Below are 25,059 nucleotides of genomic sequence, written 5' to 3'. Positions count from 1 at the left end.
CTAGTCTTTTAAAAGTCACAATATTTATTTATATGTTTGATTGTCTATTTTTTTGTTGCCATTTTGTGTGTGTGTGTTAATGCATGTACTATGGAGCTCGTGGAGATCAGAGGACAACCCTTAGGTGTTGGTCTTCTCTCTTCCACCATGTGGGACTCAGAGATCAAATCTACTGATCTATTGGACTTGGTGGTAAGTGCCACCTCACCTGACTCTTCTCTGAATGGTGGTATCTGACTCACTCATATACAGTCACTAGTCTGCCATCTTACACTGGAAGTCTCCAGCTCTATATTTCTGTTGGTAAAATTAATAAAACTTTCTTGGTTTCTCTATTGGTTTAGAAGTAATGTATTGTACATTGTAGCTGTCTTCAGACACACCATAAGAGGGCATCGGATCCCATTCCAGATGGTTGTGAGCCACCATGTGGTTGCTGGGAATTGAACTCAGGACCTCTGGAAGAAAAGGCAGTGCTCTTAACCACTGAGCCATCTCTCCAGCCCCTAGAAGTAATATATTCTATTTCTACCTTTTTTTTTTTATGACTAAGTATCTAACTCCTCCCTTCATTTCTTTGGCTTGGAGCTGAACTCAGAGCCTCATGAATGTCAGGTTAGTGTAGCGGTCCATCACTGAGGCACACCCCCAAGATTTTAACTGGTTTTTTTTTTTTAATTAAAGTCAGCATTAATTAAAATTGTAATATATTTTCTTCCCTCAAAGAAAACCAGGCTGTCTGTATTTCTGTCTGCATGTTTTCTTCCTAAGACCACATTATTGTTGTCTAGTATTTCAGTTCCCCAGGCTTTTAACCTCTCAATAGTCATGACTTATTATCTATTAAATAATAGATTTGCCGACATTGTTTTATTGCTCTCCTGGCCCATTGTTGCGTCTTGTGCTGCATTCGTTCTGTACCGGCCACATCGCTTCTTGCTGAACTGATCCTTTAGAACTTCTCCCAAGTCATCCCTGTACCATGAGTCTTCCAAATGAGTGGATTTATCTGTTTTACGTTTTTAATGTTGGTTGAGATTTGATATTTTCCTTCAATTATGGAAACTCTCAGCCATAACTTCTGAACACAATGTTTAGGAAGGGCAATATTGTATAGGAAGAAGAGGGAGAGGTCTCTGAGGGAGTGATGTGGGAGCCAAGACCTACAAGATCTGTAGGAGTGGTCCAAGCAGAAGGAAGTGTAGATGTGAGGGCTTGCGGGGAATCAGCGATGGAGAGGAGAGTGAGCCTGGGCCGGTGAGAGAGAGGAAGCAGCTAAGACTGCTTAGGGCAGAGAAGGAAGCAGGGCTGTCTGTGTAGGCTTCCTGGGCCCATCATAGGGTGATTTATTTATTTATTTTTAATGTTTGAGACAGGATCTCTCCAGATAGTCCAGTTATCCTCTTTACATAGGTCATGCTCACTGAGATCAGCCTGCCTCTGCCTCTCTCATAAGGCTCCACCCCTCCTGAGGGAGCTGTAAATAAAAGTCAGAGGAGGAGATGGAGTTCTATTCCTCAGTGGTGTAGCCACTGGTACATGGCCTTCACTCAAGCAAATAACTCTCTACCCAGGCTCATGCAGGCAACACTAACTAAATGTGGGCAGAGAGAGAGAGAGAGAGAGAGAGAGAGAGAGAGAGAGAGAGACAGAGACACACACAGAGACATGCACACACACAGACACACACATAGACACACAGACACATACATATACACTTACACACAGAGACACATACACACAGAGACACATATACACATATACACATACACACACAGACACATACACACAGAGACACACACAGAGACACATACACAGACACACAGACACATACACACACAGACACATACATACACAGACACACAGACAGACATACACATACACACACACACACACACACCATGGAAGAAAGGCAGGAGGGGGTCTTGGGGAGAAGAATGGATTTGGAGGGAGAGGGAAGACAATAAGAGAGGATGGGAGGGTGTCTCAGTGAGCTAAGTGGTTGCTGCCAAGTCTGGTAACCTCAGTTCAATCTCTGGAACCCACAAGGTGGAAAGAGAGAACCAACTCCCATAGGTTGCCCTCTGACCCCTGTATACACAGTAAACATGAAATCAATTTTAAAAATGTTAGTGGAGGAGGAAACACTGATCAAAGAATATCATTAAAACACAAAATAATTTTTAAAAGGATTAAAATGTCTTAATTGCACAGCAGAAAAGAAATAAAATTTTTATTTTACTTTATAGCTTTAATGAATGCGGACAGGTAATATCAGGCTAGTGGTGTCTAGATCACCTTTGTGGTAGTAAAGCCATTATGCTGTAATATAAAACTGAAATAGAACACAGCATGTCGTAAAATATAAACAAAGCAAGCCTCCATTCCCAGTAATTTTATAATACAAAGGTTCTATTTTCCTAACTGCTACTCTGTGTTGACTATTTAGACAGTGTTTTTCAGTTTTGCTATGATAAATCATTTTATGGTGAATATATTTACCAAGAAGTTCCTTACGTGATTTAGTGTTATGCTTCTAGCGATATTCCAAAATGTGGACTCATCACAGTAAGGGATGTAAACCATTTCAATGCAAATAACTTTTAACATTTATGCATACATGTGACTTTACTCTAGATGTCTTGATTGAAGTCTGGCACTGACTTTTCTTGTCTTTCATTGATCTGCTCCCCAAGATGAGGTAGTGAGAGACCTACTCTCATGCATTAAAGTTTTACTTTTCCTAGCATTAAACTGTAAGGGCAGGAATCTGCAGGTTTTATCTTTCTAGATAGAAAGACACATTCACATTAATGATGGGATATCACATTTGTAACTTTAATTTTTAAAAAAATCTTATTTTTAATGATGGTTTTTAAACACTTTAACCTTTCTTGTAACACACCACCCACCAGAGGTAGTAGAAAAGAAAGAATATGGGGAGGGGTGGGGGGAGGAAGTGGACTTGTTTAGGAAGTTTTTTTTGAGCAACTCTTATCTGCGTTGTCTGGAAATTAGCAGTTCAGTTCATAGGTTAGCAGGCAGTGACAACTTGATCCACTCGCAGATACCTCACAGATACACCAGCAGTTCAGTTCAGTGGAGTCTGGTTAGCAACAGTGGTGACAAGACCTAGCAGAGGCAACCAGGCCTCAGCCTTGGCTTGAGTCAGCAGGAGGGACCAACAGGAACAGCAGGAGAAGATCTCACTGTACCTCTCTCAGGGAAGACATGAGACCCACAAGCGGTGCACAGCTAGCTGTACCATTAAGCCAAGTTCTGTCTCTGTCACTCCATGGAGTCCTATTTATACCCTCCAAACATTACTTGTCCTCCATGTCCCTTGCCTCAGCATGGGCCTTGCCCCAGCACATGCATCCAATCATCAGAAGCCACAAGAAACTGCAGCACACCACTGGAAGTTTTTTGGTGCCTTTCTTTCTATGGCGTTCTAACAAATGCAGCTCAACTATGCAGTGTAAGGCAGACCAATATATGCAAGTTATTAGCAAAGAATCTTTCATTATGTCTCCTTTTACATGTGTGTTTTAGCAAAACATCCTCTTTTCTGTGTCTGCTTCAGTGAAACGTTGTTTCTTCATGAGTCGGCCTTAGCCTTTCACACCTGTGTCCATTTTAACAAAACACTCCTTCACATGTTTGCCCCAGAAAAACACCATCCAATTGACTTTCAAAAGAACCTGTAAGTTTCTACTTCATTCATATAATTCTACTATTTCATGTGTACAAGTGTTTGCCTGCATGTATGTCTGAGCATTGTGCCTGAGGAGGGCAGAAGAGGGTGTCAGAGATCGTGAAACTGGAATTCCAGATAGATATGAGCAGCCATGTGGGTGCTGAGAACTGAACCAGGTCTTCTGGAAGAGCATCAGGTGTACTCCTAACCCAGGAGCCATCACTCTAGCCCCTCCCCCGTCTCCCTCTTTTGAGAGAAATCTCGTTTTGTGGTCAGGCTGGCCTTGAAATTGAACCAATCTTGCCTCTTTTGTTTTCCTTCTTTCTTTTTTTATTTGTTTTTGAGACAGGGTCTTACTAAGGAGCTTTGTGTCATCCACTGACCCACAAAAGCACTTATTACCAGGAGCCTACAGCCACCAAAGCTACATCAGATCCAGGGTGGGCAACAGCAGCCAAAGAAGGGAACACTTGTTCAACCAAGACAAGGCCTACACCAAGGAACTCCTCAATCATTGTAGCTCCATCCTGGGTCCATCTTAGGGATGGAAGCTTTTTTTCTTATAAGGTCATGACAAGTTCATTTCTGGTGAAGTCTCTGCATGCAGCTGCCAGGAGCAGGGATCTGGGAAGAGTAAACACATTATCTCATTAAGGGGATCAATATTTCTCTCATCTCCTTACTGTCTCCAGGTGAATCAGCTTTCTTGGGAGTGGGGCTGGTGGTCCTAGGGCCAGGCTATCGACAATTCAAACTGGATTAACTTCTGGGAGGAGATTACAGTATGTGAAAAATTCTAATCTTTGGGGCATATCTGAATTTTGGTCTCCTGAACCATTATGTTCTTTTGATCAGGAGGATTAAGGCATAGAAAAGTTGATGTTTTCATTTCTTTGTTAGCAGGAGAATGGGCGTGGGGTCCAAAGCTAACCATAGGGAGGAGTCTATTCAAACTGTCCTCCTAAACTACTGTTCTCTGTCTAGCTAGAGAACATCACCCCCCTCTAGAGTTGAGACCTTAAAACCATGTACAACATGGACTAAAGTTGGGGGTTAGATAAAACCCATTTTCTTCATGACAATCCAGAGCCCTAGTTCCAGAGTGCTTGACAGGAGGGATTGGAGTTTGGCCTCACCCTCACATACAGTTTGAGGGAAGGGGGACAAGAACCAAGCTGCCTTCTGGGACTCCTGGTCTCTGGATAGGACAGAGCCAAGGACATTTTTGGCTTCTGACCAAGGACAAGAATGAAACTATTCTTTTCAGTGTCCTTGTCCCTAAAATGATTTTCTGTTTCTGTCTCCTGTTCTCAAGACATTTCAAGGCAGCATCATCTTCTCCCATCATCCTGAGGAGAGAACTGCCACCATCCTGATACCTCCTTCGAGGGCCCTCTTCTCCCCCAGCTTCCTAAAGGGTACATGTGAGAACAGCCATAGGGGTGGGAGGAAAGCCAGACTGTTAGGCCTTAAGACTTGAGGAAAAATATCAAGCAAGTTATGGTGGAGCTTGGGCACCAGGGAGGCTGAGGCAGCCCGTGAGTCTGAAGCCAGCCTCAGTTACATAGTAAGACCATGCAGCATAAGCATGTGGGTGGGCAGAGGTGAGGTAGGGGCTGAATATGCATAATAATAAAACCTTAACAAGGAGATAGAGAATCAAAATAATTAAAGACCAAATCAATAGTTCAGTTTCACCCCTCTGTCTCCTCTCAAATGCATGAGAGCAAGATGGTTTTACAGCAAAAAATGGATCATCTTCTCTTATGAAATCTGTTTTTGGAAAAGAGAGAGATTCACTCAACCCCTGTGGATCCCACATAATATCGATGTCTTCTCACTTTCATTTAATAAAGACCTCTCTGGGGCATGAACACTCAGCAATGTGCCAATTCCTTTCCAGATAGTCAAGGACTTCTCAGGTAATTTATCTCCTTTCAGTTTAAAACCATTGGGGCTGAAGAACATGATGGTATGATTTGAATCAGTTTAAATTTGTTGGGGATGGTGGCAGCCCAGGGGTCCCAAGCTGGAGAGATAGCTCACTGGTTAAGAGCATTGAGTATTCCTCCAGTGGACCCAAGTTCAATTCCCAGCATACACATGACAACTCATGTAAGCTGGTTTGGAAATTGTGGGATGAGGGTGGGTCCATGGAAAGAAGTCGTGTGGGAGTGGAGACTTCCCTATAGCTTGCTTTCCTTGATCTAGAACCTGTGGTCTTTAATTGAGGGTGTTTGGCAATATCTGGAGACATTTTTTTTTTTGGTTGTCACAAGTGGGAGAGGAAGTACTGTTGCATGTTGTAGGTACAAGCCAGCAATATTGCTAAACATACTGCAATGCATGGAAGAAACTTCTGTACAAAATAATTATCCAACACAAATTGCCAGTAATGCCAAAGCTAGACCAAAGTGGGAGTGGAGGGATTGATAGCTGAGGCTGGGAAAGCTGTGGTAGAGCAGCTGAGGAGCCTGGGGAACTGTAGTGGGCTTTGCACTGAAGAGCAGCAGTCTACAGCTGCCACGAGTACTCTCTGCTACTGTGTGGAAGATACCGAGAGGTCCCAAGAAGGAGAGCGATTCCATCAGCCTGTTGAAGGCTCAGTGAGAAGCTGACTAAGCATCTACCAGTGGATGCAAGTCGGGGATTACCCATGACCTTGACAGTGGTGCCGAGAGAGTTGTGGTGATGAAAGCCTATCAGGAGTAGGCTCAAGAAAGAATGAGGTAGGAGCAATTGAGGAGAATGTGCAAATGCTCTTCAGAGGAGATTTTCTGTACAGGGAAAGGAGAATGCAGAGGTACAGGAGGAAAGCAAATGACTATTTTAAAATAAAATTACATTTTATTTATTGATTTGGCATGGGAAGTCTGCATGCTGTCTTAGTTAGGTTTCTATTGCTGTGAAGAAACACCATGACCAAGGCAACTCTTACAAAAGACATTTAATTGGGACTGGCTTATAGTTTCAGAAGTTCAGTCTGTTGTCATCATGGCAGGAAGCATGGCAGTATCCAGGGAGACATGGTGCTAAAGGAGGAGCTGAGAGTTCTACATTGTGATCCAAAGGCAGCTAGGGGAATACTGGCATCCTCAGGCAGCTAGGAGGAAGCTCTCTTCCACAATGTGTGGAGCCTGAGTCTAGGAGGAAACCTCCAAAGCCCACCTTCACCATGACACACTTCCTCTAATAAGGCCACACTTCCTAATAGTACCACTCCCTATGGGGCAAGCATATTCAAACCACCATCCATGCTCTGGTGCATGTGTAGTCAGAGGACAACCTGTGGGAATCAGTTCCCACACATTCTTTAATATCGAGTGAATGAAAAAAAGAAGTAGAAAAGGAGGCTATAACTGCCCCTAGGTATGGAGGAGAAGGATTATTGTAGATACAAGGGAGAGCATAGAAGAGGCAGGGACATCTGGGAAAGTCCAGAATGAACACGACTCTCAACTGGACCATGTGAGGAGAAGACAGAGGGGAGAGGGGAGAGAAGATAGCCACTGTATTGGAGAAGTTTATGCCAGCCATACCCTGTAACAGGTGGGAACTGAGGGATGCTGGGAGAACCCGGTGACCAGGTACACTTTGATATGTTGAATGTACACCAGAATTAGATGTTTGTCCTGAGTTTGAGAGCCAACACAGAGTGTTTGTATGCTAAGGGAACGAGTCAGCAAAGAACAATATTCTTGAGGTGAGAAGGAAAGGGTCCAGAGGACCAGTTTATGTGCTAGCTTTATATCAACACTATCCATGGAGGGAAAGCAGAGAGTTTGAGATGTAGGTAGGGGATGGGCTATCTCTCTCTGTTGTATTTTCTTCCCAGTAACATAAGAAGAAAGTTCATCAACTGAAAGAGTCCAACCAAATGATATTAGAAATTTAAGGAAAGAAAAGGAATTGTAAGAAATTAGAGAGGCCTCTGGATATAGCTCAGTTAGTAGAATGTTTGCCTCACATATACGAAGCCCTGGGTTTGATTCCCCAGCACTGCACAAACCAAGTGTGGTGGTACACTCTTATAAACCCAGCTCTCAGAGGTGGAGATGGCAGGATCATAAGTCCAAAGTCATCCTCAGTTACATGGGGAGTTGAATGATGAGAGTGCATCTCTAAAGAAGCGAATCAGGCCAGAGGGACCACACCAAAGATTTGCCTGGTGGGCATGAATTTAACACACTGCGCTTGTGTTGGTGACCCATGTGCCCGTGGGTTCAACTGCCTCCTTCCAGATGTGATCTCTGGGGAGCAGCTCACATCTGGTACAAGGAGAAGTTCACAGGGTGATGTGGTAACATTTTTTTTTCTTTTTGAAACTGATTTTTAAACGATGTAATTGTCAATCAACAGGAAAAAAGAATAAGTTAATTTTATGTCTGTGTAATATTTATAGCTGCACAAATGAATAAACTAGAGAAGCCATTTGTCCTAGTTCAATACCCAAGTCATAAGATTGCAGAGAACTAGGAAGTTTCATATGTTTAGAGTGATAATACCGTGCTTGGTAAAGTATCAAAGCAAAAGAAATGCTCCGTATAGGAATTGGTGCATACACAGTAGAGATGCAAACCTGTGGACAAAGAGGAAGCAGGTAACTTCTGGATGACGGTGCCTCTTGGGAAGAAAGGGAGAAGGGAATGGGGTATGGAAGAAGCACAGAAGAATGTCTGTTCAAGTTTTAATGCTTTTTTTTTTTAATGTTTAAATAAAAGTTGGAGAAAACAGAAAGAAATGTCAGTGCTTGTCAAACGTGAGTAGCAGCGTTATCACCCAGCTCTGTCCTTCATGTTTGAAATGTTTCCCAATACACTTGGTGTATGATATACGTAGGGATGTCACCACTTTCAAAGAAGAGATAAGCACATGTCTAAAACTCACGGCACCCCACTATGAGGTGACAGACAGCCTTTCAATCTGCAAGTGTTTCCCGAGTACCTAAACATTGCACAACAGCGCCCGAGGTCTTAGGGAACCTGCAGAGAATGAGCAACATTTACAGATGCCAAGAGGCGTGTGCCACTGGCAGAAGCATCTTATGCTCTGTGACAAACATGCCTCCAGAGGGGTCAAGATGTGGGTTAGAATGGAGTTGATTAGGAAAATAAAATAAGAAAAAGAAAAGAAAAAAAGTCTAGAATGTGGTGAGTTTGATAAAAATCTGCTGAAGTGTTTCCTGGTGGCCACAGCTCTTCAGATTTTTTTTTTTTTTCCGTCAAAGCTTCCTTCGGGCTCTCTTGGCCACTTGGGTATCTATCTGTGTGATACACATTTATGTATATAAAATAAATATTTATCGCAGTTATTTAATAGATATGCACTGACGCATAACCTAACTCAGTTCTCCGGGACCTCTCTCTTACTCCAATCATCATTTTCTCTGTACTGACTCTAGAAATAAAGCGGTCTTCATCCGAATCTTTTGTTACTAGGGATCCATCTGGAACGGTAGGAGGGTGTGCCTCAGGAGGTTACCTTGAGGTAGCGCTAAAGATGCAACGTGTTGCAGATATGTGTCATGAGTCATCAAAAGGGTTTGGGAGTGTTACAGAAAATAAGCAGGGTCATCTTAAGGGTGGTGACTGAGAAGCGAGAGAGGATGGGATAGACCTCTATAAAGCAGGCTGCTGTGACCCGCGTAGTTTTGTGCAGCCGGAGACAGCGCTCCAGGAGTCCGAGTGCCTGAGTCTGCTGGCCTGAGGTAGGCTTCTTATATTCTTCCAAGGCTCCCTGACCCTGGGAATGGAGGGCTGTAGAGTTTAGGGAGATCAGAGTCTTTTTAGGGCACACACTCTTAGCACAAGTCCTCTGCTGAAAGGGAGAGAGTCGGCTTCCAGGGGATCCTGTGGTCAGAAACTGCACTGCGCATCACCGGAAGTGTGAGCCCACGGACAGGGAGTCTCTGAAGGCCTGCATTCGTTTTCCAAAACCCTTTATTGATTCTTTGTGTATTTTACATCATACACCTTAATCCCACTTATCTCCTAGTCTCTCCACATCCTTCTTTCACCCTTGCAGTTTCCCCCCAAAAGAAAACAAACAAACACAACATCTTACCGTGTAAACTGAGGTGTATCACTGTGTGTCATGCAGTATACTTTTTTGCCCAAACAGCTTTTCTTGCACATAATCGTTGCAGTGGATCACTGGCCTGGTTAGAGGCCATTAGCTTTTGCTACACCATCAGTACTGATCCTCACGGTGACTCCTGTCAGATATCTTCTTGTTGCTCTGTGTTGTGCAGATATTTGTAGCTTCCGTTCTGGAGGACCAGCCTCTTTCTTCACACACAGTTCACAGATGCAGTAGATGTTGGGGTAGGCCAACTCAAAGCCCTGAATCTGGGCCTAGGTGGAACCCTGACAACTCTCCCGTTCTTATACATGGGTGCCAGCTCTTCCCCACCCATACTCTCCAGTACTGCCTAGGTGAGAGGCAGAGCCAGTTCACCCAAGTGGCACAGCTGGCAAGAGTCAGGGTCAGCCCACCCCCTCTCACACCCACAGCCATGACACCAGGGCTAGCTCTACTGTCTACATCCATACCACCCTGAATGCCATGATCTCACCTGCACGCACTTTTGTTGGAGGAATGGATAATTGAATTTCCTGTCTACCTGGACATAAAAGATGGAATCTCGATTCTTTGCTGTGGAATTATCAGTTACTGGAGACACCAGTGCGCTGAGCTTCTCCCCTCACAGAGAACTAGACCTTGCTCCCACCAAGCCAGGGCAGGGGATGGAGGAACCACGGGGCTAGAATAGAGCACATTAGGCCTGGAAGAATCTTTTGGGATCTCCTGGGAATCCTGCCATCTCTGAAGCTGCTACAGCTTTCACTGCAAATGTATAGTATATTATGTCAGAAAATTTAATAATATGTCAACCTACAAACAAATGTGGGGGGTGTAAAAGGTTAAATAAGACTGAACTCCATTAAAAAGAATTGTAAAGAAGCCACTTGGCAGAAATACAGATTCCTCCAGAGCTCTTTTGGAAATCAATGCAGGCTCCTGTTTGCAGCCCGATTTTGGAAGTTGTACTTGTGCCTTTTGCGTTAGACAGGAAGCATGTGGGGCCTGGTGTTGAGCACTTGGGGCTGCACAGGGCCCTTCCTGTGTGCCCTTCTACAGAAGTGAAGCCCTTGTCTTGCTAAAATATTTAGGCTTGGGTGGTCATTTTCCTGGGACCCCCAAACTCATTTCTAACAAGAGCGACTTGCTCTTCCACAAAGCTAATTTAAAATTGCACAAGTTGAGTAACAGAGCTGACTTTTTACAACTTTAATAATCCTTGCCAAATTCTGTGTTTGACGTTCAAGAAATTGCCTTTGAGAGTTCTCTTTGTTTACTTTGTAGTTGTAATAGATTCACCTTAAGACAGCAAAGGTCACACAGAGAACATCCTTCCTCATCCGCTTCGCTGCCTGCTGTCTACAGTCAGTCTCTTATAAAACCATCAAAGCTTGCCCTTGATGGGGGTGCTACAGCTAACTATGAGTTTTGTTCCCATTTTACAGATTCCCCCCCCCCACACTAATGTTCATACACACTGGTGTCCAGGTCTCAGTCCTCAATGCCACACCATGTTTAACCCTGGTATCTCCTTCTTTCCTTCTCTCAGAGACAGTCCCATGGGCTCTTGCTTCTCATGCTGTTCACAGCTTTGAAGAGTTTTAAAGAACATTTCTCAGTTTGAGTTTGTTAGATGTCTTCCTTATTGGATTGGCGGGTTTAGGCAGAAATACCGGAGTGGAAGTGCCCTCTTATTATGTCAGGGGGTATACAATGTTGGCATTATTTATTTTTGTGGTGATGTTACCATAGTCACTTGGAAGTGTCTGCCACACTTATCTATTACAAAGCTAATTTGTTGTTCTCTCTCTGCGATGCTTTTTGGAGATAAACCTCCAGGCCTGCCTCAGTTTCCTTACAAGAAGGAGCAACTGCAGAGAACATTCTTCTGTAGAGGCTTGTTTCTTCCCCACACCTACCATTCTATCCACCCACCCACATCTTACATTGCACAGGCTGGCCTTGAACTTGCTATGTAGTGGGAGATGGCCTTGAGCCCAAGATCTTCCTAAGTGCCAGATTATAGGTATATACGTACTGACATACGTACTGCCATGCCTTTTTATTGTTTTTAAACAAGGAGAGTCCCATTGTAATGGACTTAGTCACTGTTGGGACATTAGTGTGCACATACATATATTTTTATATGTTCTTTGAGCTAAAACCCAATGTTCTGTTCTTTATTCTATCACTTGGGCTTCTATACCTTTGACCACCTATAGCTCTTACAGGTGGTCCCCTGTTTCCTGCCTCACAGCTACATCCTTTTGGTTTTTAAAGATACGTTTCCTTGCTGTATTGATTTGTTTGCTTATGTATTTATTTCAGTGGTCACTAATATTCTGGCACAACAAGGTAGCCTAAGCTTACTTTATATTTTTCCTGTTTCCAACTCTAGGATTGGCCATGTCTCTAAGAAGTAACAGAGCATTTAATAATAGCAGATGCTGCCTCCTCCACATCCTCCTCCTTCTCCTTTGTTGGGATGGAGTGGGAAGCAGGGGATCGAAAACCTCAACTTGTAGCCCATGCTAGCCTGAAACTCACAGTTCTGCCTCTGGCCCCTATGTTCTGGGATGACAGGTGTTTGTCACCATAACTGTGAAAATGTCAGTTCAGGACCTTTGGACAATTCCACTAGACCCTTCCCCTCCTGGAAGAGAAATGTCACAGAACACCTAGGTACCCCTTCCCTCTGGAAGGGAGAGGCTAATTAATATTCCTCAGACCACAGGGTGGGGGACCAACCATCAGCCACCTGTGGGTGGGGGAAGGCCCAGAGCACGTGGACACATTCTTCAGGACAGACCAACTGTTGGCCACCTCCAGACAAGGGAAGTCCTTGCCATCTCATTCCCTAAAGACCAATCAGTTTAAAAGTCACACTATTCTATCAATCATATTGTAGAACATATTGTGCCTAGTTTGCTGTTTCTCTATTCTGCACCCCCTAGAAACTGTATAAAGGTTCGCTGAATGAGCTGCCTGGGGTTGCCTCTCCTTTTGGATACAGGATGACCCCAGTATGCTAGAACAATAAGATTCCTCTTGTTTTTGCATTGATCCCCTGCTCCTCATTGTTCACTGGGAGGGAGGAGGCGGGGTGTGTGTGTCTCTGGTGAGTTAAGGCTTACATTAGCTGTTTCAGATTTTAATTTCAGCTTGTATTTTTACTTTCCCATTCTTTTCTCATGGTTTTATTAGTGCTTATCTGAGACAGGGTTTCTGTGTAGCCCTGGCTGTCCTGGAACTCGATCTGTAGACCAGACTGAACTAGAACTCAGAGATCCACCTGCCTCTGCCTGCTGGGGTCAAAGGTGTGCACCACCACCACCATGGCTGAATTCATCGTTTATTAACTTGTTGAATTAAAAGATTGTCTTGCTGATATCTTATTAGGCCTATTTGTTTGTGTGCACACACCGGCATGGATCTTCTTTCTCTGTATAGGTTACTCTGTATAGGTTTCTCTTCCTTCTCTGTATAGGTTACTGGTGCTTGGACTCTGGCTGTTGGGTTTGGTGGCTCATGGGGTCATTGTTCACTGAGCCCTCTTGCAGACCTTGCTTATTTCTTAACAGGTGGATGTCCCTTGATTTTTCTCCAAAAGCCTTGTTTTGACAATAGACACGCCTGCTTCTTATGCCCATTGCCTCAGAGCATCTACAGTGGTTCCCACCTTAGTATTCTTTGAAGGTATTTGGGGCTGTGAGTTTTTCTGGTGAGATAACTCTATTTGTCTTTTAAATTTTCTTAAAATTATTTAAAATATTGAAAACTTTATGTGTACTCACTTGTCTGCATGTGGGTATGAGTGCAGGTGCCCTTGGAGGTCAGGATTGGGTATCAAGTCCTGCCTAGTGTGGTGCCCTGGACACAGATCAGGAGTCTGGTAGAACAGCCAAGTGCTCTTAAGAGCTGAGTCAGCTCTCTAGCCATTCCTTATAATTCTTATGAGCCTTCTTTTTACCATGTTGTTTTAAATTTTTAAAAAATATTTCTTAGCTGGTGATCTGGTGCAAAGGAGATGACTAAAGCACAAATATAATTGGTCACTTTGGTAACATCATCACTTATTTGGGTTCCCCTCCCCTCCCCTCCCCCTTCTCTTCTCTTCCCTTTCCTTCCCTCTGCCTCTTCTCTTCCTCTCCCTCTCCCCATCTCTTTAGTACTAAGAAGTGAACCCAGGGTATGTGCTTGTTAGACAAGCATTCTCTCGCCAAGCAATACCTCCAGCCTCTATCTTTTTTCTTTCCTTTTCCATTTAAAAAATCCTCGTTCATATATTATATCTAATTGCAGTTTCCCATCCCTCTCCTTTCTGCAGTCTCCCTCCCCTCTCCCTCCCCTCTACCTCTGCTCTCCCCTAGATTTATTCCCTCCTAGGAAAAGAACAGGCCTCCCAGGGACATCAGCCAAACATGTCATGACAAGCTACAATAAGACCAGGCACATACCATCACATCAAGGCTGGATGTGGCAACTCAGTGGGAAAGAAAGGGACCCACTAGCAGGCAACAGAGTCAGGAGCAGTCTCCGTGTTCCCACTGTTAGGAATCCCACAGGAACACCAAACTACTCAGCTATAACATTATATGCAGAGGACCTAGGTCAGACCCCTGCAGGCTCCCTGATCCCTGTGAGCCCCCATGAGTCCTGGTCAGTTGATTCTGTGGCCTTTTGTTGATTTGTGTTGATTTTGTGTTACTGTGTTCTTGTGGTATCCCTGACCCCTCTGGTTTCTCTGATCATTCTGTAACAAAGTAAGACCTCAAGTAGAGGGATTGGGACACCAGACTGGTCATAAAACCTTCAACTTACAGTGTGTCCTGCCTGCAGAGTATTCTGGGACACTGAATCATCATCAAAGAGACCAGAAACAGAAAGACTTCCTCTATCTTTTTTCTATGTAGACATTTATCAAGCATTGACTGGGACTAGAATGAGAGATTATTATGCAGTTGCATAATCATAAGAAGAGAGATGCTCCTTCCTGTTCATCATTTTCCTTGGGAAGAGCAGATATAGAACAGTGACATTTTCTGGACCAAAAATGGGCACACATGATTTGCTATGTGGTAAGTCCTGGCAGGTCTGGGACAGAGCATAAATCTGCAAGCATGGTGGTTGTCTTGCATGGCCTCAGTTGTTTCTCAGATGCTACTGCTGCACCTGAGGAAGCCCCATGTCTTTTAGTTGCCTTACTGACACCTTCATACTCCAGGAATTGATGGATCTGAGGCTTGTGGATTCATTTCTTTGGTTTCTTTTCCCGGCTGGGCTGGTGAGAGAATCTGGGGCCTTGCATTTGCTGGCAAGCACTTGCTTTCCCATTGAACTACACTTCTAACCTCTCAAGTTTTTTTCTTATTTTCTTTTTTTTTTTTTTTATGGATTGTTTTCTAGAAGGTCATAGCTTCTTAAGCATGTATCTCCTAGTAAAAGAAGAGTTGAGGGGTATGAGGTATCACAGAAAATTATTGATTTTTTTCCTTTGTTACTGTTATAGTAATTTACCAGGATTTGCTAACAAGGCCAGGTGTCAAACCACAGAAAACCTATAAATCCACAATCTCTCCTGACATCTCTTAGTGACTTGCAGATGGCTATCTTGTCATTGTCTTCATGTGGCTTATACTCTACTGTCCCTTTGGTGTAACTAAATTCCCCCTTCTAATAATGCCAGATGGTTTCATTATTCTCCTATAACATTGTTTCAACACAATCATCTCTTTAATGGCTTCATCTCCAAGCATGGTGACACCCAAGGCCCTAGAGGATAAGTCTCCACACGATTCGTAAGATGATACAATTCATTCCCTAACACTCCTTGAGATAAAAAAGATTAAACTTGCCTTAAAATTCAAGAATTTTGATAAAAGGCGCTTGGTGGCTTAAAGTCTTTATGTTGAGAACAGATGTGACCCTGTCTAGTTCTCGAGAGTCATGACCCTGTTCCCAAGAAAGGTTAGGGTAGTTTTCTGTACCAAGTCATTGTTTTTGCTTGGCCTTAATCTATATATAAAGACTGGAAGACTAGTCAGAAAGTACAGTAAGGATTAAGTCAAGATGAAAGCAAGGCATATGAGGAATGATTAGGATATTTTTGGTTACTAGGGCCCAGAAGGATATTTATGCTAACATTTATTTACAATCCCATGGAGTTTCACATCATCCCCCAAACCTAGGATGTTTTCTCTCCTATGTCAGTCACCTCCCAGAATCCAGCTCACTTTGTGCCTGGAGAAGTCTTCAGCCCTATTTCCTAATGTAGGCTGTTCTACCCTTAAGCTCCACCTCACTTCTCCCAAGGGCCCTTCCCTTATCCTTAATCCCTGGGCATTAATCTTCATTCATTGTAATGCTTAGGTTGATAGATTACGTATTTCTTGGGGGGATGAAATTTGTTTTTGTTGATGTGTATCTCAAGAGCCTGTATTGTGTCTTCAGACCTCCACTGCTGAGTATGGCATCCAATCACTGAGTGACAGGTGCTGGAAATATACCAGGAAGGTTACCTCTCCTGGTTTGTATGGGATTCATGAGTTTCCTAGGAGGTAAATATCAGTGTTAAACCCTGACGTCCTGAAGGCACTGCCAATGTTTGTCCAACCTAAGTCACCCGTTTCCTTGGATTCCTGCTGACATTTGAATCAGTGGCTCAGAGTTCTTCAGCAGAGATGAACTGTATGAGGTAGAGCATAGAGGTCTATGACAGGTATGTGATTCTGCACCTTTCTTAGATTCTTTTCTCTTTCCTCTTGTCTACTCCACTCCAATTTTAACATTGCTTCCTGTGACGACCTCCCAAACAACTCCGTGTTTTGATGTGTGCTTCTGAGGTAACTCAGGAGAATGGTTATTTCTTCTTACTGTGTGGCAAGTGAATGCACTCATCAGTCTTCTTGGTGCTGAGACTCAGTACCTGATAGGAGCTATGCACTGGGGTAGGGATTTGTTTTAGCTCATAGCTTAAGAAGTGAGACAATTCATCATGGTGGCGAGGCCTGGCAGTGGATGTGAGTCAGTACCTCAGGAAGCAGAAACAAAAGTTGGCACTCTTCCAACGTTCTCTTTTTCCTCTATTTGCTCAGCCGGGGATCTCACTCACAGCACCTCTTTTCTGATAATCCTCTCTAAAAACATCTTCATATATACATCCACAGGTAAGTCCCTAAATGTCAGAGGCACTTCTCAATCCAATTAAACTGACAATGAAGATTAAGCATGGTGAGGCAGGGTTTGAGATGAAAGGTCTGGCCTGAGAAGTGGCTTCAGGGATGAAGTATTGCTGGTGCAGTTAAAATAACAAGGTGATACTGACTCTTTGGGCAGAGGATTCTGGGAGGTGTGATTTTTGGGTCAGGAGGAGGTAAGAATAAGGAAAGAAGCCTGGTGACAGAGTTCAGAACAGGAAGGAGTGGATGGTTAGTTAGGCTTTCCACAGAGTTGAGTGGGAGAGCTGTTGAGGGGTGAAACTTGCTTGTTAGACATGCTGGTAAGTTTACTATCCCTGTTGCTGTTGCTCTGGGGAGGAACCCGAGGGAAGAGGAGATTGTAACAGGTAAGGGAATGGTTGGAAACTGTAGATACTGAGAATAAACAAGTTCAATGCTCAAGGGCTTGGGAAGTAGCCCAGAGTACCTACCTAATATGGGTTCAAGCCTCCAAAGAAAATGAAAATTGCAATGCTCAGATAAAGGGTGTATATAAGAAGTCCAAAGGTGATGCTAAGCTTGCTGTAAGTGATTTTCCTTATTGGAGGAATGAAAACAGGTCAGGCAAGTATCTCCCAGGCATCTATTCAGGCCTGGCACTATGCCTGGCTAAGTACTGTGCTGGCGGCTCATGATGGGGAAAGCCTGCTTTGAGCCTAGGTTACAACAAGGATGAAGGGCTCTGTACTTTTCTGGAAAGTTTGGAGGATGGTGGAACACCCGTCAGGGACCTCAAGGAAGGTCCAGAAGAGTACAGGTCCTAGTGTGGTCTGTAATCATGATTATCTTCACAGGTCTTCCTTCAATGGCTGCCATATTCAGGTCTATTCCACGGGCCTTTAGGGGCTATCTGTGTACATCAGTCCCTCTCTCAGCAAGAAGGTTCAGCAAAAGAGCAGATGAGAATCGTACCCTGGCTGGTAAAGTGGCTGTGATCACTGGTTCTACAAGAGGGTGAGTGACTGGAAGTATCTGGCTGGCTCATTACCAGGAGATGTTACCAAGGACACACACATCTCGTGCATCCCAGCTTCCCCTACAACCATCACACGGGTCTAGTCTAGTGTTTAACTATGTATCTCCTTAAAATATCTGGTTTTCTAAATCCCACGAAGAGCATGGAGTCCAAATGCAGTCTCTTACCACCGATGGTAGGACAATCCCTCTATAATCGAGATTTTACCGCCAGAACAGCACATCTGCCTCCCTGTCTTTCATACCAGTATGGCCACTGTCTTTTGAATCCTCTACTAAGAGAGAAAAGCCTGACACCATCTGCCAACAGGATTGTGCCTCAGACTCAGAGGTCTCATTGGCATCATACTTCATATGGCACCAGGACTGTGCAGGTGTCTTGCCACCAGCTCAGAATGGTCTATGAACCCTCACATTGGTTCCCACAGCCCCCCCCCCCCCACTTCCAGTTGTCCTCTGGCTCCCGTATTCCTATGCACTTCATAATGAGTTCTCACCATCTCCAGATGGAGGGAGATCATCATCCTCTTGATCTTTTATGGTCTTAACATCACCAATATATTTAGAACTGTTTAAAATCACCAGGGAGAACAAAGGAACTAGACTTTCCAGACCCTTGTGATGTCTTACATCTTTCTGTGTGCTCCCAATTCTCAGTATTCATAACACATGAAATACATTTAAAATTTCCAGCTACCCAGATCATTTTGACAAGATGCTGGGCACATGCCTCTTTTCTCTTCATTGATCATAGCTGCTTAACCAGTACCAGTCAAGAGTCTTCAGACCTCCTCAGTGACAGGAGACCTAGAGGATAGCACATTCTCCAGAATAAAGTTTTGAAATTGCAGACCGGAGGGCGGGAAATAGGTCTAGAGAGCGTCTAATTCATGCCAGCCTCCAGGGGCTGGGGGAGAGCAGCAATGCTGAATAGTTAGGATGGTAGGCTCGATAGCCAACAAGGCAGGCTGTGACTCTTCCGATGGAACATTACTTTTCAAAGTTCCTTTTAATAAAATCATAAAGACATCTTTATTCATGTAATACACTTATCATGCATAAATCTGTGAGAATGGAATGAGTGGACTATGAATGACTGGCATGTGGCATGTGCTCACTGATCTCTCTTGCCTGCTACTGAAGACTTGGAAGGCACTTCTGGGCAACATGAGGGAAACATAGTCATCGGGGTCTGTTTGGGAACAAGACAGAGAGGGCTGAAAATTATCACTACTGTCTCCTCTTCTGCCGACAGTATTGGCTTTGCCATCGCCAGGCGTCTGGCCCAGGATGGGGCGCATGTGGTCATCAGCAGCCGGAAGCAGGAGAATGTAGATGAAGCGGTGGCCATGTTGAAGGAGGAGGGGCTGAGTGTGACTGGCACTGTGTGCCACGTGGGGAAGGCTGAGGACCGCCAGCACCTTGTGACCACAGTAAGAAGCTACAGGCTAGGAGAGATGAAAAGACATGGGTCTAACTCTGACATGAGGGAATCGGGGTCTCTAGGTTTGTAAATGAAGCCAATCCCACATTGTCAGGATACTGAGATGTGACCAAAAGATTTCCTAACAGGTAGGAACAGCTGTGATGCTCATACTAAGCAAAGAGATGGCTGAGGATCTTGCCTAGAACCTCCTAAGGGTTGGAGTTGTCAAATCCCCAAGTGATCTGTCTCCATGATAAAGTGTGAGCAGTATGGCTCTGGCCCGACATATTGCTAGTCCACTAGACTAGCCTTGCCTCTGAAGTAGGAGCTCCAGGATAAGCTCCTGCTGTAACCACTCCAGAAGATGTGAGTTGTGAGGTGGGATCTGAAGGAACATGGAGCAGACAGGTGCTGTAGTAAACAAAGGATAATCCTTCCAGATAAGAGGAGAGAGCAGAGAAGGAATTAACTAGAAACAAAAGAGCTGAGAGCAAAGGTCTGGAAGGGTGGGACCCAGGGACCAATGAGATGTCTTACAGGGCAGAAACTATATGTGTCGCACAAGGCAAGAAACATCATTTTATTCAGTCTCTGTCAGGATCCATCTCTGGCCTGGCCTAGCCCCAGGAGGGCCAGTTAGTATTGCTTTAGTTGGCTGTGGTCACAATACCTGACAGAAACAAGTTAACTAAAGGGTTATCTTGGTTTGTGGTTTCAGTCCATCATGATGGGGGAGGCATGGGTATAGAAGTGGCCAAGTCTGTGCCCATCACAGTACACCAGCATGCAGAAAGTGTGGCAGGTACTGTGGGCCAGGTGTAACCTTCAAAGGATTGCTGTCAGTGACCCTCTGCCTGCTAGGCACCACCTTTTAAAGATCCATAGCCTCCCCCAAACAGAGCAATAGCTGGGGAACAAACATTCAGAACATGAACCTTTGGGGATATTTCCGATTCAAGACAGCTGTGGTTTTCTTTGGGTCTTTACTGATCTGTATTCCATTCCTTCACCCGAGTGCCTGATCATTTGTTCTGCAGGCTCTGAAGCATTCTAGGGGCATTGACTTCCTTGTGTGTGTGGCAGGAGTCAATCCTCTTGTGGGAAGCACCCTGGGAGCCAGTGAACAGATCTGGGACAAGGTGAGGAGAGTGCCTTACACACCATAAATGGTATAGATATCTACTTGTGACTATAAGAATGCATGTAATACCATGCCTGTGTTTCCATATAGCTGTGTCAGCACTGGCTTGGGTGGATGAAGATGGGGCTTACCTGAGACAGGCCCAGGCTCTATCAGGTTCCAGTAGCTTCTGTGTTGAATCTCCTTGTGCTGATCACTGCTGCTACGTCATGAGATGCCAGAAAAATGATTCCTGGGTCTGTCTATGGCAGAGACGCTCTGGCTCAGGTTTATAGAACGGTTACAACCTGGGATTAATTGACATCTCTGTGAATCCTTTAGTCCAGCTGTTCCAAGGAGCATCTCTAGGAGCTCAGAGGGACATTGTATCTGTCCAGAGACATAACTGACAGATGGGAATCTCCCTCTGCCATCTCAGCTGAAAGCCACTGGGTTCTCAGGAAGTTCCTACTGCCTCTGCAGACCCCATCCCTATTATCCTGAAGAGCCCATCCTTGACTAGTCATGTCTGAGCCCCATCCTGTCCCTAGTGGTGAGGAATGGGCCCGTGATCGGTGCACCATTCCTTTCCTGTGGGCCACCCCTCTATTTTCTCTTAGTAGATTTTGCCCCACGGTTCCCTTTGTGGTTCTCATGTTCCGTGGCTCTTCTTGATCCACCTTCCAGTCCCTCCACCTCATGCTCCAACCACATCCAGGCTTTCCCAGTTCTTTATTTTTATAGATGACCAGGGTTTGAGTCCCAACACTGCAAAATGCTTAACCCAATCTAACCCAACCAAACTATTATCCCAGATAATTAGTATATGAATGAGAAACACCAACCCCTGTTCCTAACACTTCCTGAGGTAGGCTAGGTGCGGAGTACAGACTCCTTTTCACCCACACTCCTCCTTTCAGTCAGTCACTAATAACTAGTTCCTCACCCTCACTTCCCTGTGCTTTCCCAGCCTTTCCTCTCCAAGGAAGCAGTGGTTATATGGGAGCTGACAATGAGAAGGCCTTTAGGCTACACAGTATGGTAATTCTCTGAGGCCTAGAGAGCCCAGGGGCCTCAGAAGCATGTGTGCCCTCAGCCAAACTCTGACTGACCCTCACACATGGAAAAAGGACTCAGTATCTCATCTTCCCACCATACTCACAGAGCTTTATTTCTAGTCTGGCTCCCAGACGGGGCCCCAGACAGTGGTGTATGTCTCCTCAGCCTAATGCCTGTTGTTTGGGATTTCAGATCTTGGATGTAAATGTCAAGTCCCCAGCTCTGTTGCTAAGCAAGTTGCTGCCCCACATGGAGAATAGAGGGTAAGTGCTTGTGGGAGATGGTGGGGGCCATATATATTAATTTTTACCCACAGGGAATACTTAGGTAGAGGCCTAGGTAGTTAAAGATGTATTGGGTGTGTGTATATGTGTGACAGGTGTGTCTTTTCAGACAAGTCTTGTTTCTAGACCTGATGTTTTCCCCAAGGACTTTGTGATAAAGAGAAACATTTTCTGGGACAAGAACAAGGCTTGCTTTCTAGTTCCTCAAAGGACCTTTCCCGGGCCCTATGGTGTTCATCTCAGGGGCTATTGGGACCTTGCTTTTTGTGACATCTTTAATGATGAAGGGTGCGGAGTGAAGCAGTCTGGGGTCCCCATCTCTCATTCTCTCCCTCTTGCCGTCTATTGTAGGCCATCTCACCGGTTTCTCTCCTGGTCAGGGCCACCATGGATACCTTTCTCTGTCTTGCTACACAGCCTGGTTCTTTTGTATAGCCCGTGCTTCCACAGGGTGGTTAAGGCTTGGGACTCCTTGGTGACCCACTGACTCCATGGAAGTCTTTACAACATTTGAACATTACTTGAGCTTTGTCATCTCGGTGTGCTACCTCAGTTTGGGGGCCCTATCAAAGAGATACCATTCTGGCTGTATTTATTGCGTGGCCATGACTTTAATGTCCATTTATTTAGATGTCTCATATCTCAAAGTTCTAGCTAGTTGCCAAGCCTTTGCATTTTCACTGTAAACTCTGAACGGGCTTTCTCTTCAAGTGAAAGCCCAGTTTCCTGACTCTTTTAATTGAATGAATCTCTAATTTCACTCCATATCCCTTTCTCAAGGGGAGGCTCCGTTGTTCTAGTGTCCTCTGAAGTGGCTTATGTACCAGTTCCAGTGAGTATGAGTATCCTCTGGTAAGCTGGGTAAAGACCAGCTGCCTTGATTTCTTGTGAGCTCTTGTAGTGGGGTGTGGGAGAACTGACTGTTGATGCTATAAAATAGAAGTAAACTATGTGTCCCTGGATGGCATTGTCTATGTTCTAGGTCAGATATTATGATCTTATTTTACCCCCAAGGAGCAAAAATCTGCCATTTGCCTGTAAGTGATGCTAGCTTGCCTCCCTACCAGGATAGGACCTTGAATCTCCTAATTCCTGTTTTCTCACCGACTATTTAAAAGAACAGTGCAACAATCTCTGTGTCAAGCTTGGATATACATGACAGGAACTTGTTAACATAGAGGAGAACCTGATTCTTTGAAAAGATTACTGTGGGGGTGGTGAGGCACAAGGGAAGTCTGTGTTCAGGCCTACAGTCAGGTACATCTTTGTAGTCTGCAGCCCCGAAACAACCTTTGTTCTGGGACGATTCCTTCCTACCATATTGATTCTTTGCTTCTCAGAAGCTGGGTGTCTACAACACCAGCAAGACCGCTCTGTTGGGGCTCTGCAAGTCTCTGGCTGTAGAGCTAGCTCCAAAGGGCATCAGAGTGAACTGCCTCGTGCCAGGAATTATCAAGACTGACTTTAGCCTGCGGGTGAGCATGACATTCGCTTTCCGATCTCAGTCTCCGCCCTCCTACATCCTCCTCTCCACAGACCTTCTGGTCCCTTTCTGGGCCAGGCTTCCATCTGAATGGATGCCCACGGGCATGCAGCGACATCCCCATTCCAGGGTCAGTCTTTGGGCAGCAGCCCCTTACTTTTCTGCAGACAGATCAGGGTCTCTTTCCTCTTTGAGCAGACGGGTGTTCATCCTGTCCTCCATGGAGGTGTGGCTCAGCCACAATGCTATTTCCACCCTACTGTGTCACCAGTCCTCTGCCTGACATTGGTTCTGCAATCTCTCTCTAGGAGAAAACAATGCCGAACATGCTGCCTGACATGAAGAAAATCTTCGGACTACAGCGGTAGGTTGGGCATGGGGAGATGGGACGTTGGTGCTCTGTGATGCTTTCTAAGGAAAAATATTTTTCAATATGAAAAAAACCTCATTCCTGCTGCCATTCTGCTGGCTGCTTCCTCTTTCTGGAGTCCTGGGTTGGGGGCAGGAGGACAAGTTTTCATTAACCATTGTCACTTCCCATTGAGGTTGGTGATTGCTAGGTGCCCTTTGTGGACTGCAGAAGCCCGGGTCAGAGCCCATTAGTGTTTTCTGTGAGCTCATCTCTTCTCTCCTACAGGTTAGGGGAGCCGGAGGAATGTGCTGGGCTTGTATCCTTCTTGTGCTCCTCAGATGCCAGCTACATCACTGGGGAGAACATCACCGTGGCTGGCTTCTCTCCTAAACTGTGAAGAGGCTTAGAGACTGGGGTTGAAGTCCACAAGTGGGAGACACAGGGCCTGGTGGGAAATATGTAGGTGTAGAACCTTAAAATGTGCTTGGGATCCAGGTCATATAGGGATACTTAAACATTGTGGAGGGAGGCAGATGTTTCAGATTTCATTTGGAATAAATTTGTTTGGATACTTTGAGACATGTTCCTGTTTGCCTCTTGACCCAGTCGCGTCATCCTTGGGTTATTCCCTTTTCTTACTGCTGCCCCTCATCCTAAACAAGTTCTTTTTAAAAATCCCCCCTGTCCCTTCATTCCTTTCCTATGAAATTAGAAATCAGGTAGGGGTCTTTCCATCCACTCTACCAGACCTACTCTTTCCTTGGTGTTGACTCTATGCCCTGGGACAATCTGTAGAGATACTTCAAGTCCCTTGACCTCTGGCTTACAGGTGAGTTTGGTCAATTGGAGGTAAACTGGGAGTCAGGCAAGAATGAGCCATTTCACTGAAGGTGTTTATCAGCTGTAGGAGTTCCCTGGTAGAATTTTTGGGATCATTGATGTATACCATCATATCGTCTGTAAATAAAGATACTTTGACTTCTTTCTTCCCAATTTATATCCCCTTGATCTCCTTTAGTTGTCTTATTGCTCTAGTTAAAACTTCAAGTACTCTATTGAATAGATATGGAGAGAATGGGTAGCCTTGTCTCTGATTTTAGTGGAATCGCTTAATGTTTCTCTTCATTTAATTTGATGTTGGCTATTGGCTTGCTGTATATTGCCTTGATTTAGCTATGTGCCTTGTATCCCTGGTCTCTCCAAGATGAATTTGGGCATCTGAGTTTGGGATGATTATAGGTCTGGGTGTTGATTTCTGTGTTTGTCTTTATCAGTTGGGTATTTTGTTCTTGGTTTCTGTTTCTTCTTTGGTCTTTTGGGCTTTGTGGCCTAGATTTATGGTGGCTTGCTTGGCCTCTGAACCAC

The 25,059-nt window shown here is 44.6% G+C and overlaps 1 protein-coding gene across 3 annotated transcripts; it reads left to right on the top strand.

Moving 5' to 3' along the window:
* Nucleotides 1-17,795: 17,795 nt before the first annotated feature.
* Nucleotides 17,796-24,271, top strand: LOC117705863 (dehydrogenase/reductase SDR family member 2, mitochondrial-like). 3 transcript variants are annotated; one of them, XM_034498611.2, is made up of 8 exons: nt 17,796-17,949; nt 19,226-19,403; nt 20,434-20,535; nt 21,768-21,838; nt 22,640-22,691; nt 23,200-23,334; nt 23,651-23,706; nt 23,980-24,271. In XM_034498611.2, exons 1-8 carry the CDS (start codon nt 17,801-17,803, stop codon nt 24,089-24,091), a joined length of 855 nt encoding a protein of 284 aa, XP_034354502.1. In that variant the 5' UTR covers nt 17,796-17,800; the 3' UTR covers nt 24,092-24,271. The 3 variants fall into 3 exon arrangements, with proteins under 3 accessions (XP_034354502.1, XP_076786601.1, XP_076786602.1); XM_076930486.1 differs by lacking the exon at nt 23,651-23,706 and having other exon boundaries at nt 23,200-23,363; nt 23,959-24,271; XM_076930487.1 differs by lacking the exons at nt 20,434-20,535; nt 23,200-23,334; nt 23,651-23,706 and having other exon boundaries at nt 22,640-22,685; nt 23,936-24,271.
* Nucleotides 24,272-25,059: the final 788 nt, after the last annotated feature.

This window comes from Arvicanthis niloticus, chromosome 3 (assembly GCF_011762505.2).
Source record: "Arvicanthis niloticus isolate mArvNil1 chromosome 3, mArvNil1.pat.X, whole genome shotgun sequence".
Classification (NCBI taxonomy): Eukaryota; Metazoa; Chordata; class Mammalia; order Rodentia; family Muridae; genus Arvicanthis; species Arvicanthis niloticus.
This window is presented reverse-complemented; position numbering and strand designations above follow the sequence as displayed.